Source organism: Hippichthys cyanospilos, chromosome 13, assembly GCF_059441005.1.
Source record: "Hippichthys cyanospilos isolate Australia breed blue-spotted pipefish chromosome 13, RoL_Hcya_1.0, whole genome shotgun sequence".
In the NCBI taxonomy this organism is placed as follows: domain Eukaryota; kingdom Metazoa; phylum Chordata; class Actinopteri; order Syngnathiformes; family Syngnathidae; genus Hippichthys; species Hippichthys cyanospilos.
Genome location: NC_142381.1, coordinates 19,611,504 through 19,634,003, shown reverse-complemented (window position 1 = coordinate 19,634,003; position 22,500 = coordinate 19,611,504). Strand labels below are relative to the sequence as shown.

Genomic DNA, 22,500 nt, shown 5'->3' with positions numbered 1-22,500 from the left:
TGCTCAGGAAAATCACCTGTGTCGCCCAGTAATGTGTACATGTGTGCATGAGGGGTATTTATTTAAGGGTCTGACATCGTTGAAGGCTTATGTGTGAAAGTCACGGACCGCCAATGTTTCATCTCTTGTGTCATCACATTGAATACTCAAAAGCTTTCTTTATCAGTTTACTGTATAGGTAATTCCCTTTATGACTTTGATCACTGAATGACACACACCAAAATAAAAATTGAAAACCATGTTCAGTGGTAGTTTAGTGTTGTGCACTTAAATGCACTTGTTATGTACATTAGTACATGTAAGACTAACACTGAAATGGTGTATTATTTGCTACATCAATTGAATTCCTTTCAAACGCATGTTGTAACATGGTTTGAAGCCTTTCCTCTTTTGTCATTCACTATAGGGCGCTTCAACTTCTCTCACCTGGGTGGAGATGGCCCTCTGCCTATGAATGGTATGTAAATTACTTGCATTAAAAAGCACCATGGCATAATTGAAATTGATACATGACACAATACAAAACTGTGATCTACACTTTTTAAGTTTTAAGTGTTTTGTTTGTTTTTATGTTTTTATTTGCATTTTTATTTCATTGTACAGCACTTTGGTTGAGTACAGACTTTTGAAATGTACTTTATAAATAAAGCTTGATTAAGTTAGATGAGGCTGTCCAAAATACTGGAATGCCTTTGCTTATGACAAAGGCTCGCTCAGTCGTCTGCCAAAAAAAACCAAAAAGTTTCAATGTCGCAATCAATACTGTGCTAAATACTGTACTGTCAGTTCTGCACTATTGTTAGCTTAGCACAGTAACAACGGTTCAACAGCTGTTAAAAAAAGGAAGCAAACGCTGCACATACCAGTTGTCCCAAGTTCTCCCTTACGCCTTTCTACAAGCCAGGTGAGTGCTCTTGCTTGGCTTCGTTTTGTATTGAAAGCTCAGCTGGCCGTGTTGGATAGCTCCCGGTGACCGCAAAGCAGCCACCATGATTCGTTCCTGCCCCCTGCTTGAGACGTTGAACATTCCCAAAGCTGACTGGCTGATGCGACGCAACATGCGAAAAAAGTTCAATTTTTTTTAACTTCTCACATCACGCGTAATTACATGCCGCACGTTGCTCCGCGCCTGTCGCGCGAACTCCATTGACTACAGTACAAAACCGTACGCTCTTCGCGCTCCATCTGAACGCGGCATTAGGAATCATTCGCATCATTCCGGTAATTCATCATTTTCAATATTTTTCCATAATTACTGATTTTTTTTTCCAATGGGAAGGCTTCCCAATCTTTCCCAATAGAAGATTTAACATTTCACATTTTGAGCGTTCCCATTTCATATTAACAAAATTTAACGTGCAAATGGTCATTCCCATCATTTCAATAATTCATACATAATATTTTCACCTCAATATTCCAATATTCATATCTAATGGGAGATTTAACATCTCACATTTTGAACTTTCCCAGTTCATATTGACAACATTTAATTCATTCATTTCGCCCTATAGATCATTTCAATAATTATACATAATGTTTTCCCATTTTTCCATATTTTCACCCAAATATTCCAATATTCATATCTAATGGGAGATTTAACATTTCACATTTTGACCTTTCCCATTTCATATTGACAACATTTAACTCATTCATTTCGCCTTATGGATCATCCTAATAATTTATAAATATTAATATTTTCCCATAATTCCATATTTTCACCTCTATATTCCAATATTCATATCTAATGGGAGAATTAACATTTCACATTTTGTGGTTTCCCATTTCACATTCATATATTAAAGATTGTTTTTTCCACTGCCATACACTTACTTTCACCTATTAATTTACGTTTTTGCAATTTCAATACCCATACAATTTCCACTTTTTTTCTGTTTTTCCTCTTGTATATTTTACATTATTTGGCCTATTCAAACCATTCCAATTTTGTATTATTCACATTCCTCCACAAATTCAACCCATTCAAACATTCAACATCATTCCACCATTAAATGCCTCTCCCTTCAGCGCTTATGCCTACACACGCAATTTCGTCAGGAACTGCACATTTTCTAGTTTGTAAAATTCTCTGTATTCTGTTCTTTTCGTGTCATATTATATACATTTGGTTACACTCCTTTTAGTGACGTAGTTTTAAGTTGCAATTTTTAGCCAATTAGAATTCAGCTAACTTGTGTCGCCAGGCTGTATGAAATCTGCCTGCTCCCGAAGGTCCTAGGGCATTCGCTTCAACAGTTGCGGGCTTCCTTGCATGCGCAAATGGATATGTGAACGGGCCCATATACTGTACTGGAGTTAATAGATGACTGCAATAGCCAATCGAGTCATAAGATCGCCATCTAGAGGCCTCTGTAATGCCCAACAACCAAGTTACGCGGTGTTGGCTTTGGCTGATTGCGTTAAAGGCGTAGCGTAGGTATTAGCTAACTTGTCCTAACTTGGACCATTTTTCTGACTGGGCTACCAGGGGTGTGGATTGCGTTAAATTTGTAGCGTAACTATTAGCTAACCTGTCTCAACTTGGCCATTTTTCTGACTGAGCTACCAGGGGCGTGAGCTAGACTGTCGTTATTCTGGCTCGGCTACCAGGGTTGCTAACCTTGGCAAATAGTTCTTCTCGGAATGCCCTTTGTTTGCAAAGGATTGATTTGGTGTTTGGAGCAACAATGGATTTGCAGACTTAAATTGTTTAACCAAGGTAGCAAACTGACAAAGCACAGCTGGACACACGCGCTATGGTGCTTTTAAAAATTTCTTGGGACACCTGAGTGGATATACAGTATTGTACATCTCAGTTCAAAGGTAAAGAGAGCTCCTTAATGCGCTATAGTGCTTTTAAAAAACTTTTGGGAACACCCGAGTGGATACACTCTACATCTCAGTGCGAAGAGAAAGAGAGCATGAAGAAGTCAAGAATGTTTTTAATATGTTTGTGTTATTTTATTTCGTTCATATTCAATTAATAGTAAGTAAATAATACTATGTTCTCATATTAAACGGCGATTTGTAATAGACTTCATAAAATGTTGTGAATATTTGATTTAAATTATTTTTTTTTAAGTTTTGACATTATCATGTATAATGACAAGTTTTAATGACTGATATGGGTTTATTGACATTTACAAGCTCCGGAATAAATAAATACGCTGTGTAGCCCAGTAATGTGTACGTGTGTGGCTTTCCTTGAGTTTTACACGTACGCCTTAAGTGATGTCATATACAGTCGGCCCCCCTCTTTTACGACATTTCGACTTACGAGCGTGGACCGCTGAGTTTTTTGTCCCCCACTTACGCACAAACCTTTCGTCTTACGAACAATCCGACATGCCGGTCAATGTGTTCGTACAATTTTTTTCGCTTTGATGCATCAACAACGCTGAACGCTATTGCTCTTACAATGTCTCAGTCACGGTGTCAGTCACGGAGTCAGTCACGTATGGCGTTATATTTGTGCCACAATTACGAGCGCGTGAAAAAAAAATTGAGCGGAGAAAATCAAACTGAGCGAGCGAAAACAGATTTTGAGAGCAAGAAAAAAACTATTGAGAACGTAATGATAAGAGTTTGAGCGTGCGCCGATGGAGTTTGAACAAAGAAAAAGAAATTGCTCGCTCAAAATTCCTTTTTGCTTGCTCACAATAGCATTCTCGCGCTCAACATCTCGCTCTCGTTCTCGATACTCCTCCCTCCCTTGCTCAACATCGCGTTTGCTCAACATTGAGCTCTCGCTCGCTCGAGTCATCCTCCACGCTCGCTCAATTCTGCTCACGCGTTACGATTGTGACACAAAACCAGCCAATCAGAGCTTGTAAAAGCACTTTGATTGGCAGCTGAGCAAACGCGATGTTGAGCGAGGGAGGGAGGAGTATCGCGAACGAGAGCGAGATGTTGAGCGCGAGAATGCTATTGCGAGCGAGCAAAAAGGAATTTTGAGCGAGAAACTTCTTTTCAAGAACTTTTTTCTGCGCTCAAAATCTGTTTACGCTCGCTCAGTTTTATTTTCAAAGCTCAAATTTTTTTTCCGCGCGTGCGTAATTGTGGCACAAATATAACGCCATAGTCACGGAGATGCCGATATGCTGTTGGTCGATTAAGGTCACAGTCCCGGTCTCACTCACAGCGATGCGGATATGCTATTGGCCGGCGTCATGTCAATCACAGAAATGCTGATATGCTATTGGCCGAACGCCTTTATCTAGCTTGATGGCACAGCTGGTCGGGATGGAAGGAAGGAGAGAAAATGAGTGAAAAACGCAAGGAAGGAATGTTGTGAAGACTTTGCAAACTTTATCTGTTAGACATGGCTTCTAAAATTGCAATTGGCGGTAAAGGAAGAAGTAAGAGGATGATGACAATAGAAACCAAGCAGGAGATAATAAAAAAATACGAAGCAGGCGCACACATAGTTAACCTTGCTCGTGAGTATGGCCGTAACCGCTCGGCAATCTTCTAAGGGCAAGACTTTCCTTGCCAGGGGATGGACCTCGGTCGACAACAAAATGGAGAGGCTTGTTCTATTATGGATTAAAGAGAAAGAAATCGCCGGTGATATGTTCTAGTTTGAGAAAAGTTCCCGTTTAAGAAAATAAATAAATACATTCTGCGGGTTGGTCTCTGCTCCCCTCCGCCTCCACCCACCACCAGCTCAAGTCACGTCGTCCCAAAGGTAAATGTCATTTTACCTTTGTATATTTATGTTATTTAACTGTACAGTAGATTATGTTACTCATTTTTAATATGTGTATAAAGTCGCGATGTTTTTACCCAAGGTTTTTGCACGCATTCACTAATTAACATAGGTTTGGATTGCCCGTCATACGAGCAGTTCGAGTTTCGAGCGTAGCCGCTGAACGGATTAAGTTCCTAACACGGGGGCCCACTGTATATACAGTATGTACACACACACACACACACACACACACACACACACACACAACACGTAGCCTCATTTTTACCCATAAACCAGTACGATAAATCTTACTATCTACAAACCTGCATATAATGAAGGCATTGAATAACAACGGCCAGCTGAGCCCATAAGGCGCCGCCTGTTTGGTAATGTGCACAGCCGCAGGTAGTCTCGCAGTCTTCTTGGAACTAGTGAAAAAAGTAAGGAGGTGGACAGGAGCGCCTACATTCACTCAGTCATTTACCGGATATTGCACAATATTCAATGTAGAAATGCCTCTCAAAATCATATCATTTTAGTAACACACACAAAAAAATGGTTGATAATGATATGATATTACCTGTCTGATCTGCTTGAAAATAGTAATATTCCCTCCATGCAGTCCCTGAACTGGAAACTTTGATGCCTTTTGCATATTGATGCATTTTTGTTCTAACAGACAACCATTTTTGATACTCATTTATTTAAATTGGAGTGTTTTTTGTTTAATTACCAAACTATGTCAAGGTTGTTATTTTCTTTGACATGCAGTGAGAAGCAAACTATGTCAAGGTTTTTGTTGTTTTCTTTTACATGCAGCAAGAAGCTATGGCAGAAGACGAGGTAAATCTTGGAATCCATTTGCAATAAATCACTAAAGAAAGACGTCAAGTTTATTTTTATAACCCTTAATCACTGCAATCTCCAAAGGGTTCACAGGTGAAAAAATAATCATTTAGAACATCATAAATACACAACAGCATCCCCTGAACAAAGCTTCCAGAAGAGGAAGGAAAATCTCTAAAACCCCATCTGGGGGAAAATTAGAAACCTTCAGAAGGGACCGCAGGTGGGAGGATCCCCTTTCCAGGCTCAACGGTTTGCACTAGATGCAGAGTACTAATAAATAACACGTGCCATATTAAGCAGTAAAAAAGGGAAGCTTTGTCCTTGTGCTGCTACAAGGTTGACTGCTCAAGAAGAGTGTTTTCACAAAATTTGATATAATCGAACAATTTCTATTCTCTTGGGTTTTGCAAGTTTTGCAACCGTATAATTTGCTTTTAAACGTGTGTTCTAATCATCGGCACTCTAGGTTTCTTCACCACTTTAACCTTTTTTTTTATTTATTTTAAAAATATATATATTTTTCTGCTAGGCCATTCCTCTCTGTTTCCTATGGAAGATGAGTGCTCTTTCGGGGAGGATGAGACCACTGACCAGGAGCTCAGTGGACTTGACTCGGCGCACTGTTTCCCTCACCTCAATGGAGAGCGCATTGAGCGCTACTCTCGCAAAGTGTTTGTCGGAGGGCTGCCACCGGACATAGATGAAGGTAACAACAATTGCCATAATCTTGACATTATACTGCTTAGAAGGTTTAAATGCAACTATGGAATTGACTTTATAACAACAGAATGATTCAAATGCAGCATCAGTGTTTATTTTAGAGCACAGTATTATATCAGAGTCTTGGTGAATACTTTATTCTGATTCACTCATAAGATTACATTGCATTACATTATTGGGTGTTGGGATTATTCCATATTAATGAGCAGCATCGTTATTTTTCAGATTATACAAGCAATTTTTTTCTTAAAAATAAATTAGTACCAAATTCAGTCAATATGGATGTTACTGTAGAATTGTGTGTGGAAAAAAGAAAGACGACTGGTGAAATTAAGCATGAAGACAAGACGAAGACCAAGACAAAGTTAATTTGTAAGAATAAAAAAACATGGATTATAGCAATAATGGTAATCAAAAAGGTGATACTTCCTGGTATTAAAACTGATAAATATGAAGTTTGATGTTTAAAAATGATCCCCTGCAACAATTTTATGCCTCCATCATCTAGTCAACGTAGACCAACAATACAGCGTAGGCCCCCAGAAAACGTCCATTAATTGTCCCTAATAAATACACCAAATGTTTTTTTCATAATAACCTATTGTTAACATTGTTAACCTGCAAACTGTATTCACTGAAGTACTTAATAGTGTATTGTTTACATTTCTTTAGAGCAGTGTTTTTCAACCCCTGTGCTGAGAAATATAGTCAAGTGTGGCCAGGAACGTATCCAATGTCATGTTTTTGGAGGAGGGCACAATGTGCAGTTGAGAGGAATATTTTAATACTCTTCATCAGTGTTGGGAGTAATGCATTACAAAAGTAATGTAATTACTGTTATGCATTACTTTTTATTTTAAAACAGTAATGTAATATATTAGACACAAAAATTGTAATATTGTTACAAATGAGAGTAAAATAATGCATTTCAATGCATTTTTAGCCTGAAAGGGGTGTTTTTTTCCCCATCCAAATTCACCCAAAACACCGCAAGATCGGAGGAGAAAAGTCCGGAGCAAAACTACAGCTGAGATGAAACGGAAGGTTGACTATGGATAATACACACAAGATGGACATACAACCACTACTTTCATTTCGTCAGAGATAAAGGCAAGAAAGATACAGTGGACCCCCAGGTTACGGTGTCCCTGGCTTATGTTTTTTTTTTCACGTTACAATGTGGAATACTGAGTTTTTCCTCCCCTCTTTAAGGCATTTATCCTGCTTTACAATTAATATCAAAAACTGTCATGACCTGTGGAGTTGGTTGTTTGTTGTTTTGCCTCCCTCTCGAGGCGTTTTTAGGTAATTGCTCTTATTTTCTGGTGGCGTCAGCAATGTGGCGTCTGCAATGTGTCTCAACTCTCTAAGGTACTGGTCTACTATTGGTCAGCGTGATAGGGTCACGAAGATGCTGGTCTGCTATTGGTCGGCATACGGGGTCACAAAGATGGCTGCCTAAAGACTTGATCTCGTGTGAGAGTGCTTTCAATATCGTATTTATTATGCATTTTAGTGCTTAATTCAAACTTGAATTGGTTATCTATGAGTCCCAAGATTGCTATTGAGAGAAGAGAAAAGAGAGAAGTAAGAAGATGATTAATATGGAAATGAAGCTGGCGATAATGAAGAAATACAAAGAAAACTGAACTATCCTAGCCAAGGCTACCCTTACTAGGAAATATGGCCGTAACAAGCATCACTCAGGTAAATAGATCCTTTATATATTTTTTATTTATGATGTTATTTGTATGCATGTATATTATATAGAAGTAGCACTTACTATACTATTTTGATCCCAATTTTTAATATGTAAAAACATTTTTTATGTTTTTACCTGGGGTTTTACACGCATTAGCTAATTAACATAGATTTGGATTGCCTGCCATCCGGCGAATTTGCGTTACGATCCCAATCGCGGAATGGATTAATCTCATAAACCACTTTGCGCGTGACACCTAAAAAGCTGTCGACTTCATGAAATAGGACCAGTTATTTGACAAACCATTTAGCCTTAGTTATGCCATGTTAGCGAAAAGAAAACACGCGGAGCATTGCACTCTCTCACTGAGGGATGACACTTCGACATCAAGAGGTTAGAAGATGCGTTAGGAGGTATGTTGACACTTTCCACAGTGGATTCACTAGCATTTGGAAACCTTGTCAGCAAATGAAAGAAACCCTGTCACAACTAGTTATAATGACAAGGTAAGTTAGTGCTAATTTTCACTGTAATTGCTATTGATAATAGTCTCTAAATAGCTCTGGTCAATGTGTATCAAGATGATACACAAGAACGATGATGTAGGCTAGCTGCTAATGTTTACCCCACTGAAACCCATCTATTTTTGATACACAGTATGTCTCCAACCTAGCCAACTGAACTTGAACTTGAATATTAACATTGAAATTGTGAAATGCACGAACTGTTTTTGCCTGCAGCATAAACAATGCATCACTATGCTATTAAACTAAGTTATAACGGGATTAAAATACTATATATATATATATATATATATATATATATATATATATATATATATATATATATATATAATCTTGTCTATATATCTATCTTGTCTCTAAAGGTTTACAATACAATACAGATGAAATTATTTGTCTTGGTTTTAGGCTTAAGCCAACCTTTCTGTGAATGTGTAATGAACATAATGAGCCATAGTTAGCATGGCATATTCCCAGCTATGGTGGTTGTAGTAATATAAAAGTAATGCAATAGTAGTGTAATGCATTATTTCAAGTACAGTAATATTGTAACTAATTTCTTTGAAATTACAGTAATAAGTATTCAATAATACATTACAGTTTTGACATAGTGTTCCCAAAACTGCTCTTTACCAAGAAGTTGCAGCACAGTAGAGTTCAAGCAATTAGGCTGTTTTACAGGGCAGACAGACGTCGGTCTCGCTAATTACCGCCACCTGCGGCTGCAACCATCTTGTCTCGAGTACTTTGTACTAATAGCTGATATGAACAAAGACTTCAAAGCTTCTGTAATCAATCCAGCAGCAAAGTGACGAGTGGTGGCAATTACATTGTACAATGCTGAAGCATGTACCACGTGACTGATTCAGGAAGAGGTTCGTTGGTTTGGTTGTTAGACCGTATGTCATTTGAACTGATGCGTGCTCTGGTTAGATATATATGATGGGAACAGCTCGTGCTACTACACTACTACAAATGAAGAATCAGCAATTGGGATTGTGATTCTTTTACCACAACACCAGTCCAATTTCACAGCAAATGTATCTTTACAAAATGATTTGCAGCATTATAATTCATATAGCATAATTCGTCAAATATAGCCTGCACATGAGGATGGGACTCACCCTTAATTTGGGGATCAAATTCTGATATTTCTATGTTACCAAGTATAGGACGGACCAACTGTTTGGGGACAATGTAAAACCTATACCAAAACAAGAGTAAATTTTTGTAAATTCTTTTGTAAAAACACATTTTCTCGTGTTCATAGCCATACGTTGTGTATTTTTTGCAGTTAAGCGTTAAGCATGTTTCAGATTTCCCACATTAAAGAGTGATCACTGAATGCTGTGTCATTGTAACGTTGAATGCACTGTAAGCAGTTACGTTTCCTTTTCCTCACAACACAGTTTGAGTTCATTTTGCCATAAACATCCAAAGTTGTGCACCATCCGTGTTCCACCAAGTTTATGATTGTGTGCACAGTATATGTCAAAAGATCATAATAAACGAGTCAAATGTAATACCTCTCCGTGTTCTATGCCCGATGAACAAGCTCATACCACTCTTAATTGAATCAGATGGACACATCACCTTTACATGATCCTCTCCGTTTCTGTAATATTTCTGTGTGTGAACAAGAATGGACTCGGACAATGATTCAGCCTGTTTGAGTCTTTTATTGAAAGCATCATCATTAAAAGTCTATTCAGAGGTGCTGGAGAGGAGGGTCCATCAGGAAGTCAAATCTCGGATATATAAGGAGTAGTGAGGTGTACGTCCCGGCCATGGAACAGTGGACCAGCCCTAAACCCTCAGCTGGATCCTCAAGGATGCATGAAAGTGCACTGTATTTTTGCTGTTTGCGGTTGATGTGGTGCTGTTGGCTTTTTCAGGTCGTGACCTCCAACTCTCACTATTGTGGTTCGCAGCCAAGCGTGCAGCGAATTAAATTAAGATCAGCACCCCTAAATCTCAGACAGTGGTTCTCAATGGGAAAAGGGTGGAGTGCCCTCTCTGGGTCAGGGATGAGGTCCTGTCACAAGCGTAGGAGTTTCTTCTCCACACACATTGATGCAGCCGTCTCCTGTGATGTGGACTCTGTACCAATCAATTGTGGTAAAGAAAGAGCTGAGCCAAAAGGCGAAGCAATCTATTTGCCAGTTGATCTATGTTCCTGCCCTCACCTATGCTCACAAGCTGTGGGTCGTGACCGAAAGATGAGACTCCGGGTGCAAGCTGCCGAAATGAATTTCCTCCACAGGGTGTCCGGGCCCTCCCTTAGCAATAAGGTGAGAAACTTGGTCATCCATCCATTGTCGAGCCAGTACTCATCTGCGTTGAGAGGAGCTAGTTGAGTTTGTTCAGGCATATGTTTAGCATGCATCCCAGATGCCTCCCTGGTGAGGTGTTCAGGCATGTCCCACCAGGAGGAGTCCCCGGGGACAACTCCGGACACATCTGAGAGACTATGTCTCTGCTGGCCTGGGAATGCCTGGCGGTCTTTCTGAAGCAGCTGGACAAAGTGTTGGAAGGGAAATCTGGGCTTCCCTGCAGAAGCTGCTGCCTCTGCAACCCGATTCTAGATAAATCGGTAGAATGAATGAAAAATTACTGATTATTTGATCATTGGTGTTACAGATGAAATCACTGCCAGTTTTCGACGTTTTGGTCACTTGTTTGTTGACTGGCCTCACAAGGCAGAGAGCAAGTCCTATTTTCCCCCTAAAGGTGAGTGCTGCTATATGTTTGTTCTACTTAAAATGCAACAGTTGGGATGGTCATTGCTCTTTTGATGACAACTTTCCAGGTTACGCCTTCCTACTCTTTCAAGATGAGAGCTCTGTTCAGGCTCTCATTGATGCCTGCATTCAAGAGGATGGCAAACTGTACCTGTGTGTGTCCAGCCCCACCATCAAAGACAAGCCTGTAAGTTTTTGAATGGTTTTTATTATACTGGAATATTCATCATATAAAAATAGAAGAACAGGGAAGAATCATCTGTATTTTCCATGCTCACACAGACACATGAGATTTAACAAATCACAATAGTGGATACAGCAAGCATACTATCAGTGGCACACACTGGAACATACCAAGTGCATAGGGAACAGCCCGTGCATCTCTGTCTCGTTCAAGGACATCAGTTGCCACCAAGTGTTTAAAATAGGCATAGACAGATAACCACTTTAACAGTGTTAAAAAAAAAAGTGTTTCAAGAAATACTTATGCTGTCTGCCACTGGTAATGAGCGTTTTCTTTTTGCCTAATCAAATAATCTGCTTGCATAGTAGACTCAGAGACATTCCTGAAAAAAAATTAAACACCAATTTTAAAAAAAAAAATTTTACCTCTGCATGCACGGGTTTGTACGATATTAGCTTACAGCAACAGGGCACTCTGCTATAAATAATCAAAACACAAGAAGAATGTTAATATTTATATATGCATGTATTAGATTTGTATATTACTAATATGACATTTTGTGGAAAAGAAATAAAATTGGACATGAAATGGTAAATGGAGAAGAAATAGATTGCACTTTTTTTCCTCTATACAGGCAATTTACAAAGCCTTACAGTCTTTATTTTTAAAGGTTTTCAGGCACATTGCTGATGCATTGTTTTAACTATGTGAGAGTTGTTCTTTTAAGTTTTAAATGGGTTACCTTAGGGGCCTTAACATGAAAACTAAACTTTATGGAAAAATGTTGATTTCTGTCCCTAAGCACCCCCAAAGTGTTATTTTCCTTCATTGATGCATTTTTAAGCATTCCTTGCTTATTCTGCACTCTTGCACTGGCCCACCCTTGCAGATGAAAACGGCTTGAAATGCTTTAATGACGACAGAAGCAATTTGCAACACCCCTAAACCTCTCTGCACTGCCTGTGCAAGAGAAGATATATGCCGACCTTATCCACGTCTTTTAGTTTCGTTTTGGTTCCAGAGAGATTTTGCAGTCGGCCAAATCAACTACAACGTTTCATTTATTATTTTACGTTTTGTTATTATTGTTTTTTTCCCTCACTTTTATGACTCTTTTTTGACTCAAAGATCTAAAACAATTTCTACACACACAATAACAATTTCTGTTAAATATTTTTCACAAACCTATCTCAATCTGTGATACATGTGAGCAACACTACTTTGCTGAGCGAATACATCCCACCTCACAGGTGTGCCACATCAAGATGTGGGTTAGACAGCATTTTTAATGCACAGGTGTGCCTTAATCTGTCCACAATAAAGGCCACTCTTGAAATGTTCAGTATTATCACACAACACAATGCCACAGATGTTTGCAAGTTTTGCAAGGGCGTGCAATTGGCATGTTGACACCAGGGATTTCCATCAGAGTGAATTTAATCTTCAATTGTCTACTATAAGCCATCACTAAAAGGCATTTCAGAGAATTTACCAGTACATCTAACCAGCCTTGCAACCATAGACCACATGTAACCACACCAGCCCAGGATCTCCACATCCAGCATGTTAACCTTCAAGATTGTCTGAGACCATCCGCTTGGACAGCTGCCGAAACTGTGTTATTTGCATAACCAAAGAATTTCTCCACACACTCTGAGCACCTCCTGAAAAACTGAGCTTCTCACCTTATGTATCTCTAAAAGAGAATGCCAGAACACCCTGCAAAGGAAACCTATTTCAGCTGCTTGTATCTAGGATCTCATTATTTCAGTCAAAACCCACAGCTTCTGACCTTAGGTGTGGTTAGAAACATAGATCAACTGGTAAATCAAGAGCTTCGCCTTTGGTTTCATCTCTTTTACCATTACAGACAGTTACAGAGTCCATATCACAAAAGACCATCATCCATCCTGCTCTCATTCTTGAACAGGACTCCCGTGAAGCTTGATCTCCGCCATTTGTGGCAGAATCTCATCCCTGACCCTGATAGTGTACACCACTCTACTCCTACTGAGGACCATGGTCTCAGATTTGGAGGTGAATCTCAACCCCATCACACTCTGCTGCAAATTGCTCCCGGGAGATTTGGAGATCTCGGCCTGAAGAAGCACCATGTCAAATGATATTTGCAAAATGTGGAGATGCGATGCTAAGACCACCAAACCAGACCACCTCAACATTGACATCGATGGTACTGGGACTGAACAGTCCATATCAGGTGGTTCACTCTCCTAGAGCTTCAACCCCAGCACCCCTGAATATACCTTACCAAGGAGGCTGAAGAGTTTGATCCCTCTATAACTGGAACATACCTGCCGGCCCCCCTGCCTAAAAAGAGGGAGCACAATTCTAGTTTGCCAATCCAGAGGCACTGTCGCTGATGTCCACGTGATGATGTAGCAGCGTGTCAACTAGGATAACCCTACAACATTCAGAGCCTTAATGAACTCTGGGTGGAGATTCACCCCAGGGACCATTGAGGATCTTTTTAACCAGATTGCTGACCTAAACCCCAACCCAAAAAGTTGAATAAGTGCGTGTGTGTGTGTGACAAGTCGTTGCTGCCGTAATTCTTTATCCTTTTTAGTGTTCAAGCAATTGTATACAAGGAATCTTTTATCAAGACATCTAAACTTGTTTCAACTAGTAGAGGGTGAAAATTCTCATTAAATAAATACTTGGGGGAAAAAAACTTGCTGCTGTTGTGTTTTTTGGTTTCATAGGTTTGTGTAAAGACTGCTTACTGTTTGCTTGTATGGCATCTAAACCTGTGTTCTTTGATATCTGTATACTGCATTTCTTATGCCAGGTCCAAATCAGACCATGGAACCTAAATGATAGTGACTTTGTGATGGATGGCTCTCAGCCTTTAGACCCGAGGAAGACCATCTTTGTAGGAGGTGTCCCGCGCCCCCTACGAGCAGGTACTTATTGCAGGAATGGGCAATTCTGGTCCTCGAGGGCCGTTGTCCTGCATGTTTTCCAGTTTTCTCTCTCAAACATGCATAAATCAAATGATTAGGATTATTTTCAATCTCCAGCAGAGCTTGTTGATGAGCTAATTGTTTAAATCAGGTGTGTTGGGGAAAGAAAACTGGAAAACATACAAGACACCGGCCCTCGAGGGCTGGAATTGCCCACCCCATACTTATTGGGTCACGGCCCCCCAAACCGCAGTGCATTGCCCTCATCCCACCAACTTGCTTGTTGTTTTCCCTCCAGTGGAGCTCGCAATGATCATGGACCGACTCTATGGTGGAGTGTGCTATGCTGGTATTGACACGGATCCTGAACTAAAATACCCCAAGGGAGCGGGTCGAGTGGCATTTTCCAACCAGCAAAGCTACATTGCAGCCATTAGTGCCAGATTTGTTCAACTGCAGCATGGGGAGATTGACAAAAGGGTAAGCCCGTCCACTGTCTAAATCAGTGGTTCTTCACCTGGGTTCGATCGAACCCTAGGGGTTCGGTGAGTCGGTCTCAGGGGTTCGGTGTAGCCTCCGCCACAGAGGTTGTTTTTTTTTTTTTTTTGCCTCCACCTCAGAGGTCCACTCCTCAGTCTAGTCTGCAGTTAGTGGGCACAGTCATTGAAAGCGTCCTGCTCTGAGACTTCCTACCGGTCCTACTGAGCTAAGCTAACGATAGCGCAGCATTGTTACCACAATAATTGTCAGCACGGTCTCGGCCACTGCGAGTTTTTCAATACATTTGGGGTGGTGCTAAGGGTTCGGTGAATGAGCAAATGAAACTGGTAGGGTTTGGTTCCAAAAAGGTTAAGAACCACTGGTTTAAATAAATTATTTTAGACTGATCTGATTGGTCAATTTTTCTTGTTATTATTTAAAACTGGCAATACCTTACTTGGCTATAAAGCCTATCAGTTTGTTACGTCAAAGTCATCTGATGAGCTTGTAAAGAAACTGAAAAGAAAAAAAAAACAATGAGTTTCTCCATTTTATTATTTGAACCAATTAAAGTAGACGTCATTTTTAATTTGATCTAATCGTTTTGAATCAAATTGGCTCTGAATCAAATCTGCTAACCCAAATATTAAAAAAAAAATAATAATAAAATATGACAGCTACACAAATATTATTTAATTTGAGTGCTCAGGCTGTAACTTGGACTGCATGCTTCCCAGGTGGAAGTAAAGCCATACGTCCTGGACGACCAGCTGTGTGACGAGTGCCAGGGCACCCGCTGCGGGGGAAAGTTTGCGCCCTTTTTCTGCGCCAATGTGACCTGTCTGCAGTACTACTGTGAATACTGCTGGGCGGCCATCCACTCCCGGGCTGGCCGCGAGTTCCACAAGCCCCTAGTGAAGGAAGGTGGTGACCGACCGCGGCACATCTCCTTCCGCTGGAACTAAGGCACGGGAGAGAGCCTTGGATTGGGGATGGTCTGGGAAAAAAGGGTAATGGGTGTCCCATGATATGAAAAACATAAATGCACTTTTGTTTTAACTTAAACAAAAAAAAAAACGTAATTTATATATGTTGTTTCTTATTGGGCCCACTAAACTTATATCTAGTATCTGCTAAGGAGAGAACAAAATCTCATTTATTTTATACATTATTTTTTGACTAAAACGTGTGCATGAGCATATGAATGCAGTATTTGGATTTCGGTGTTTTCTTACTTGACTAATTTTGTTTGTTGTCAGCTGGCAAAGCTGCTTACATTTTATTTTGAGAGTAACAAAGATTGCGGTTCATCAAGACAAACAGTATACTGACTATGGAAGCTGCATTGAAGCGAATATGCTTTCTTTCCTATTCTTATTTGTTTGCATGAAGAATTTGAGAGCAAGTAACATTTACCAAAGTTTGAGTTGAGTTTGACTGGAGGAGGAGCGTTTGTTTGGAAGCTGGCCAACTCACACATCGGTCTCCCTGCGTTGGATGGGAGCCGCGTTGAAACCACTTGCAACTGTTTGATGTCTCTGTTTGGACATCGACTGGAAAGGACAAACCAAAGATTGTCCTAAAACGCAGCGCGGGGTTATCACAGATTGTCCTAAAACGCAGCGCGGGGTTATCACAGCCTTGTCCGGCAACCGAAGAAGTAGCAGTAGTCTTGTGGAGAAGGCACAGCCCTCGTGGCTCAGGTATTGGCAGTAGTATTTGCTAGCTTTATATTGTCAGGGAACTTAGCACTGGAAGCTAAACATGCTAATGTAGTACAAACTACGGGAATGCACAGTCCATTCTCCCTAAGCCGTCCTAAGCCGTCCTCATTGTATACCACTGCACGGTCTACCTGGATCGGAGCTTATCTCACTCGTGTTGTGCTTGGATATGGTTGTAGCGAGAATTTTGCTGTCACAGATAAAGATATTATTTTATACATGGCCTGCTGATTTTTGTACAGTGTTTTATAGCTGATTATTTTGTCATGGACATATATACATTTATTATGCACTACTTTTCTAAATATTTTTTTCAATAGTCATTTTAGGCACATTTTTCACAGACGGGAGAACTCCTTTTGCAATACCTCATTTTTTTCACTTGGTGAAAAATAATTTTGTACCTTTGTTACTAAGAGATCTGCAATTATGGTAAACTTAATTTAAGGAAAAAAATGAATGACACTAATATAATTTTCAATTAGCTTTTATATGTTTACGTGCTAGTGAATCTGAGCATTGTCTGGTGATTTGGTGTGATTCTGGAGCTTCAAAATAGGCTGCCTTTAGCCAATTGTACTACAAAGATTCTCCTCTGCCCTGAGTAACATGCATTATTATGGGATCCTAAGGCATGGCAGGACCTTAAAAGATTTTGATAGTCTTGAAAATGCATATGTATTCTGGTATTTCACTCTTAGGTGTAGTCAACACCATTAGAAGTCATAAATGTTTTGACTTTTGTCAATATGTAATCATCCTTCTGTCACCTCTGAGTGGGTTTAAATATTTAGATCCTCTTTCTGAGACTGCCTGTAAGGTTGTACTTCCGTCTTGGCATGCATAATTATATACTACATGAAATATATGGCTAGTGTTAATGCAGGGCCTAATGATTTAATGCACTAGCTCTTCAGTTTTTCTTAACATTGTCTCTTGGAAATCATCTATCGCTCTTGACATTATGGAGTCTGCCTTCCTCACACAGACATGTTTATGCAATCTACACAGTGACACCACTTTTGTATGTAGAGGACACTTGGTAGGACATAGGTGGGAAGACTTCATCACTTTACCCCTTTTGTGATGTGGCATGCTTTGGGACATAACCTGAATGTGATGTAATGTTGCAAGTAACTGTGAGCCAATGTGCAATACTGTACCTGTATTTTGCTTTCCAGAAACAAGTCTTTGCAGTCAGCGATTGAATCCATAATTCATGTCGTTAATATTATTCCCTCCTTTTTGTTCCCTCATATGGATGTTGGCGAGACATGAATATATATATATATATATATATATATATATATATATATATATATATATATATTAAAAAGCTAATTTATGCATAAATTTATTTTTAAACATTTAGTTTTGTGCTTACGTACTTATTTTGCTACTACCATGCAACTGTGATTCAAATCATTGTATCAACAAGGTTGATAATGTGTTAACTTTGCTATATTTTCAATTGAAATGTATGACTATGATTTGGATCAGATTTTTGTTAAATTTTTGGAGTGATGTGTTTAACTTGTTGGTGTGTCCAGTTTTTCTAATAGCTGTTTTGTGCTCTGCATTTTCAGATGAAAAGAACATTGAATATTTCTCTTTAGTATTACTGGATTGCAAAAATGTTAAGTAAGTTTTTAATTATATGCTGGGAAAGTTATTTATTAATATTTTTTTTACCTAATTTGTTTTTATTGTGTAATTTCACATTTATAATTTGGATTTAGTAATTTCACATTTATACACAAAATCAAATTTTTATATTTGCTTCCTAATTATTTTATGCAACATTACAGACTTTTTTTTGGGGGGGTTTGTAGGTGAAGTCAAAACAGTTCTTAGTGTCTTTTCATTTGCTGCCAACCTTGTTTGTAACTCTGCATACATTTGAAGTATTGATAACATGAGATGTTGAACGAATAAAGCAGGTGTGAGGAAGAAAAATTTTCTTTGTTATGTTTATGTAAAATCTGCATTTGTGAAGAACGGTCGCAGAAAGAAAAAAAAAACTAAGTATTGCGACCAATGTGGGACAATTTAATGATTTTTAAAATAAGTTGATTGAATGATTTGGGACATGTCACAGAAGAACATATTTTAATGATGGGATAAATGTGCCATGCCTATTGGAAGTAGTCCAGTATTGCAATTGGGTTAAAGGAACAAGTTCGTCCATATCAAAGTCAAGTTTATTATCAATTTTTTTACATGTACTTAACATACAAAGGAATCAAAATTGCGTTTCTCACTATCCTCTGCGTTTTACATGTACATTACACCTGCACTGTGCGCAAGACGAGACAATCCTAAAAACTAGATTCTTATCTATAGTAATGTGCAGTATGTTAGGGCTACTTTGCCTAGTGTTGCTAAACTAATAACTAAAACTAAAAACGAAAAAACAGGCTTGAGATGAAATTTACACAATAGTAGCACTGCTTTTTGCCTTTAGATTTCACCAGAATTAGTTGCATTCAAAGAGCACATTAAGTTCACAAAGTCAACCAATAGCCTATTTTGCAATACATATGCCACACAAGGATGCCCAATACTGTACATACACAGTTACTTTACATCAATTTTACACCCACTGTAATGTTTGTGGGCCTATGTTCATAATAAAATCACAAATAGCAACATAAGAGAATCAAATAAGCAGGGAGGATTGTTATTTACATTTATAAGTAAATAAAAAGCTTCTTTAATCAGTGGATTTGACATACTGTGTTTGGACCGTGCAGTGCCCAGCGCGGTCATGTCAATGACAGCTGCTGTGCATATGTGCCGTGCTGCACGGTGGCCATGGACCACACACCAAACAGGAAAAAAAGTGTTCTACATCAAAATTTACAAAGAAAAAAAGGAAGATTGTTTTCTCCATCGATTGATTGGCTGAATCTAAAAGCGTACTTTTCTCCTTCTCCATGTCATGGTAAAACACTTGTCATCGTGCTTGCTTCTTATCTGGTAGTTGTGCAAATCAAGAGGTTTTTCTGAGACTGCAAGCTAAATATCAACCTGTCAGCCATAAATTCGTATACAGTACTGCTAAATTGTTGTCGAAATAAGCATGCTTCGTGGAAAAGTTGACGGCTGATGTTATATTCTTTTAAAACGGCACCTCCAGCATGACTCTAGATTTTGGTCAACCATCCTGTGGTCTGGTGAGGTGAAGAAAGAGTTATTTGGGCCTATGAAGGCTTAATAAGTCTGGGGGAAAAAAAAGATGCTCATGAGCCAAAAATGACAATACCTACAATCAGGCATGGTAGTGAAAACATAGCTTGAAATGAAATTCTTATTTAGTTCACATCCCCAAGCAGAATACATTCCACAATCCAGCAAATAATAAAGTGGGCAATATGCCGCAATGGAGCGGAGTGGATGCAGTGGAATCTGTTAGACCGTTTTTCATTACGGATAGCAGGAGGTGCTGCATTTACCATTGACCATACTATGTAATGTAATATAATTTAATTGTAGTATTGTTCTGATAGCAGGTTTCACGCAGTGGTCAGAATACACTGACTAAGACTGGATATATTTCTTACAGCTTTATTATGACAGTCAGGCTAAAATAGTTGTACAAGGAGCGAGACACACGCTGACAATTGATCACTGCACACTGCACCCCAATTAAAACACTACAAATTCACAAAAATGTGCCACGGTATCAACCCCCTTGCACAACGTTTAACCCGGTGGATTAATTTAAAACCTAAAAAGGGCCCAAACAATAAAATAGTAAAAGTGAAATAAAAATCATTAACAGGACAACACTGCACGGTCCTGCAGAAAACATCCATAAATTGTCCATCCCAACTACGTATTGATTTATACACACCTGAATGCAATCAATACCTCGTCAGCCAATTAACGCGCTATCCCCACCCGTTGGTTGGTTGCGATCATGCATATTTCTAGAAAAATAAACACAGCAAGTTACACCAATCCCCACACATCAAAACTAAAACTATCAAACATAAACAAATACTCACGTTCCACAAAATGATAACGCAACCCAGATATAAGGTTAGCGATCATCTGTTAGACGGATGAAATATAATATGCTGGCGTCTTACTCTCTCACGTGCAGTACTACCTTCCGCGAGGTGCCTCTCATTCACAAAAAGCAAAACCGGAAGTACGTCAAGTGCCCATTTTATATTTGAGCTACCGGAACACCTTTCAAAACAAAAGAACTTGCTCCCTGGATGCGAAAATAAAAGCACATTCTCCTACATTTGTCCCAGTCTTGAGAGGTTACCGTCCCGGTAATTTCTTAAAGTTCGAGGGAGACTGTGTGGAATGGTATCTGCCTTGCGGTAATTCTCTTGGAACGCCTTGGCCTACCAGTCTCAGATGTAAATGCATCAATGTCTGTCTATGGGCTTGCTGTTGCTGTAGATAGTGGTATTACCTGCTCTAACAATGGTATTTCTTTTCGAAAGTGCGGTGGATGGTATGGTGCCCTAACTTCCTGTGGCCCTCGGTCTGTCACAATCATGATGCCATCTTGACTCACTTTCCTCTGACAAATCAGAACCAAATTGTTGAGGTTGATTATTTACCAAGCCTGGGTCTGAGCTTTGGAAGTGATTTTGCTGGGGGGCTGGTAAAAGAGACAGGACTTTCAGTTCAGATCTATTTACATTCTTGGCATCCCCCGCTCCATCTCTTGGGCGAATCTGGTAGACCCTACCCTACTTTAAACCACCACAAATATCATTGGGTCCCAGGCATCTTGCAATTTGTGGCGTCCCAACGGATGGCTCTTTTTGTACACCAGGGTACCTGGTAATAGGAGAGATGTTACATTGGCCTCATAATGTTTATTTCTTCTTTCAAACGGCCTGCAGCAACCTGTCCTTTGCTTGGGTATACACTGTATTTAGATGCTTTTAGTATTCTTCAACCCAATCCTGGCTGGAGGTTTGAGTGGGTTCTTCTTGCCCTATGCCAAGCAAAGAGTCTTTTGGGAGATGGGGCTTTTGTCCAAACATTAGCTCATAGGGTGAGAAACCAGTCGACTGATGCTCCGTGGTGTTATAAACAAACAGGACTTCGAGCGGATGTTGAGGCCATTTCCTTTTATTTTCAGGGGAAAGAGTACACAACAGATCATAACGTGTTCTATTAAATCTCTCGCAATGGCCATTCCCTTCATGGTAGGGCGGATGGATGGTAGGGCGTTGCTCTGCTTTTTTCAACTCCATATAGACTGCAAAGCCGTTTCAAAAGGTCACTTTCAGAATTTCTTTCTTGATCACTATGGATTTGTTTTGAAACTCCGCAAGTGTAAAACCACTTTTCAGTGAGGATCTTAGCGACTGTACTAGCTCTCTGATCACGAGTTGCATAGGCCTGGGTAAATTATGAAAAGACATCAGTTACGACCAATACATTTTCTCTGCCATCTGTGGATTTTTCCAACTGTTCAAAATCAATTGCCAGTATTTTTAGCGGCTTTGAAGCCACTAGACTCCCCCTGAATGTCCACACCTTTGGATGGGTGGCTTTTACCAGAGTACAGCGGTGACACTTTCGGCAGTAGTTTTCGATTTCTTGCCCCATAAATGGCCAATAGCAACGATTCCGCACAAGAACAGTGGTACGCTCAATGCCCTGGTGGCCGTGATCATCATGAAGGTGCGTCAGGACTTCATTTGGAAGGCATTGTGGCAAAAAGAGCTGCAAGATTGGTCCCTCACCCATTTGTCGGTACAAGACTCCATTTTTCATCTTAATTCTCGACCACTGTTGTGCAACCTTTCGTACACTCTTGCACTGTTGAAGGCGGCTTCTGTCTCTTTCAGAATTTAAGAAAATTTCCAAGGACTGGGTCTGCCGCTTGAAAGGTGGCCAAATCAGCTTGGGATCAAAATGGCAGAGCTGTGATGGTGTTGCAGGGAACATTCGGAGTGGAACTGGGAAGATGTCTTGCCAGCTCGCCCTG

General features: G+C 39.7%; 1 protein-coding gene across 3 annotated transcripts in view; it reads left to right on the top strand.

The window, feature by feature from the left end:
• Positions 1–18,488, top strand: part of LOC148414169 (cytoplasmic polyadenylation element-binding protein 4-like) — a 38,197-nt gene extending 19,709 nt beyond the window's left edge. For 2 of the 3 annotated variants that reach the window (XM_088431229.1, XM_088431230.1), the window contains exons 5-12: positions 407–457; positions 5,507–5,530; positions 6,066–6,242; positions 11,120–11,209; positions 11,289–11,407; positions 14,214–14,328; positions 14,627–14,808; positions 15,546–18,488. In XM_088431229.1, coding sequence (XP_088287355.1) covers positions 407–457; positions 5,507–5,530; positions 6,066–6,242; positions 11,120–11,209; positions 11,289–11,407; positions 14,214–14,328; positions 14,627–14,808; positions 15,546–15,773 — 986 coding nt within the window. In that variant the 3' untranslated portion in view covers positions 15,774–18,488. The remainder of the gene's footprint in view (positions 1–406; positions 458–5,506; positions 5,531–6,065; positions 6,243–11,119; positions 11,210–11,288; positions 11,408–14,213; positions 14,329–14,626; positions 14,809–15,545) is intronic. The other variant, XM_088431231.1, reaches the window with a different exon arrangement.
• Positions 18,489–22,500: the final 4,012 nt, after the last annotated feature.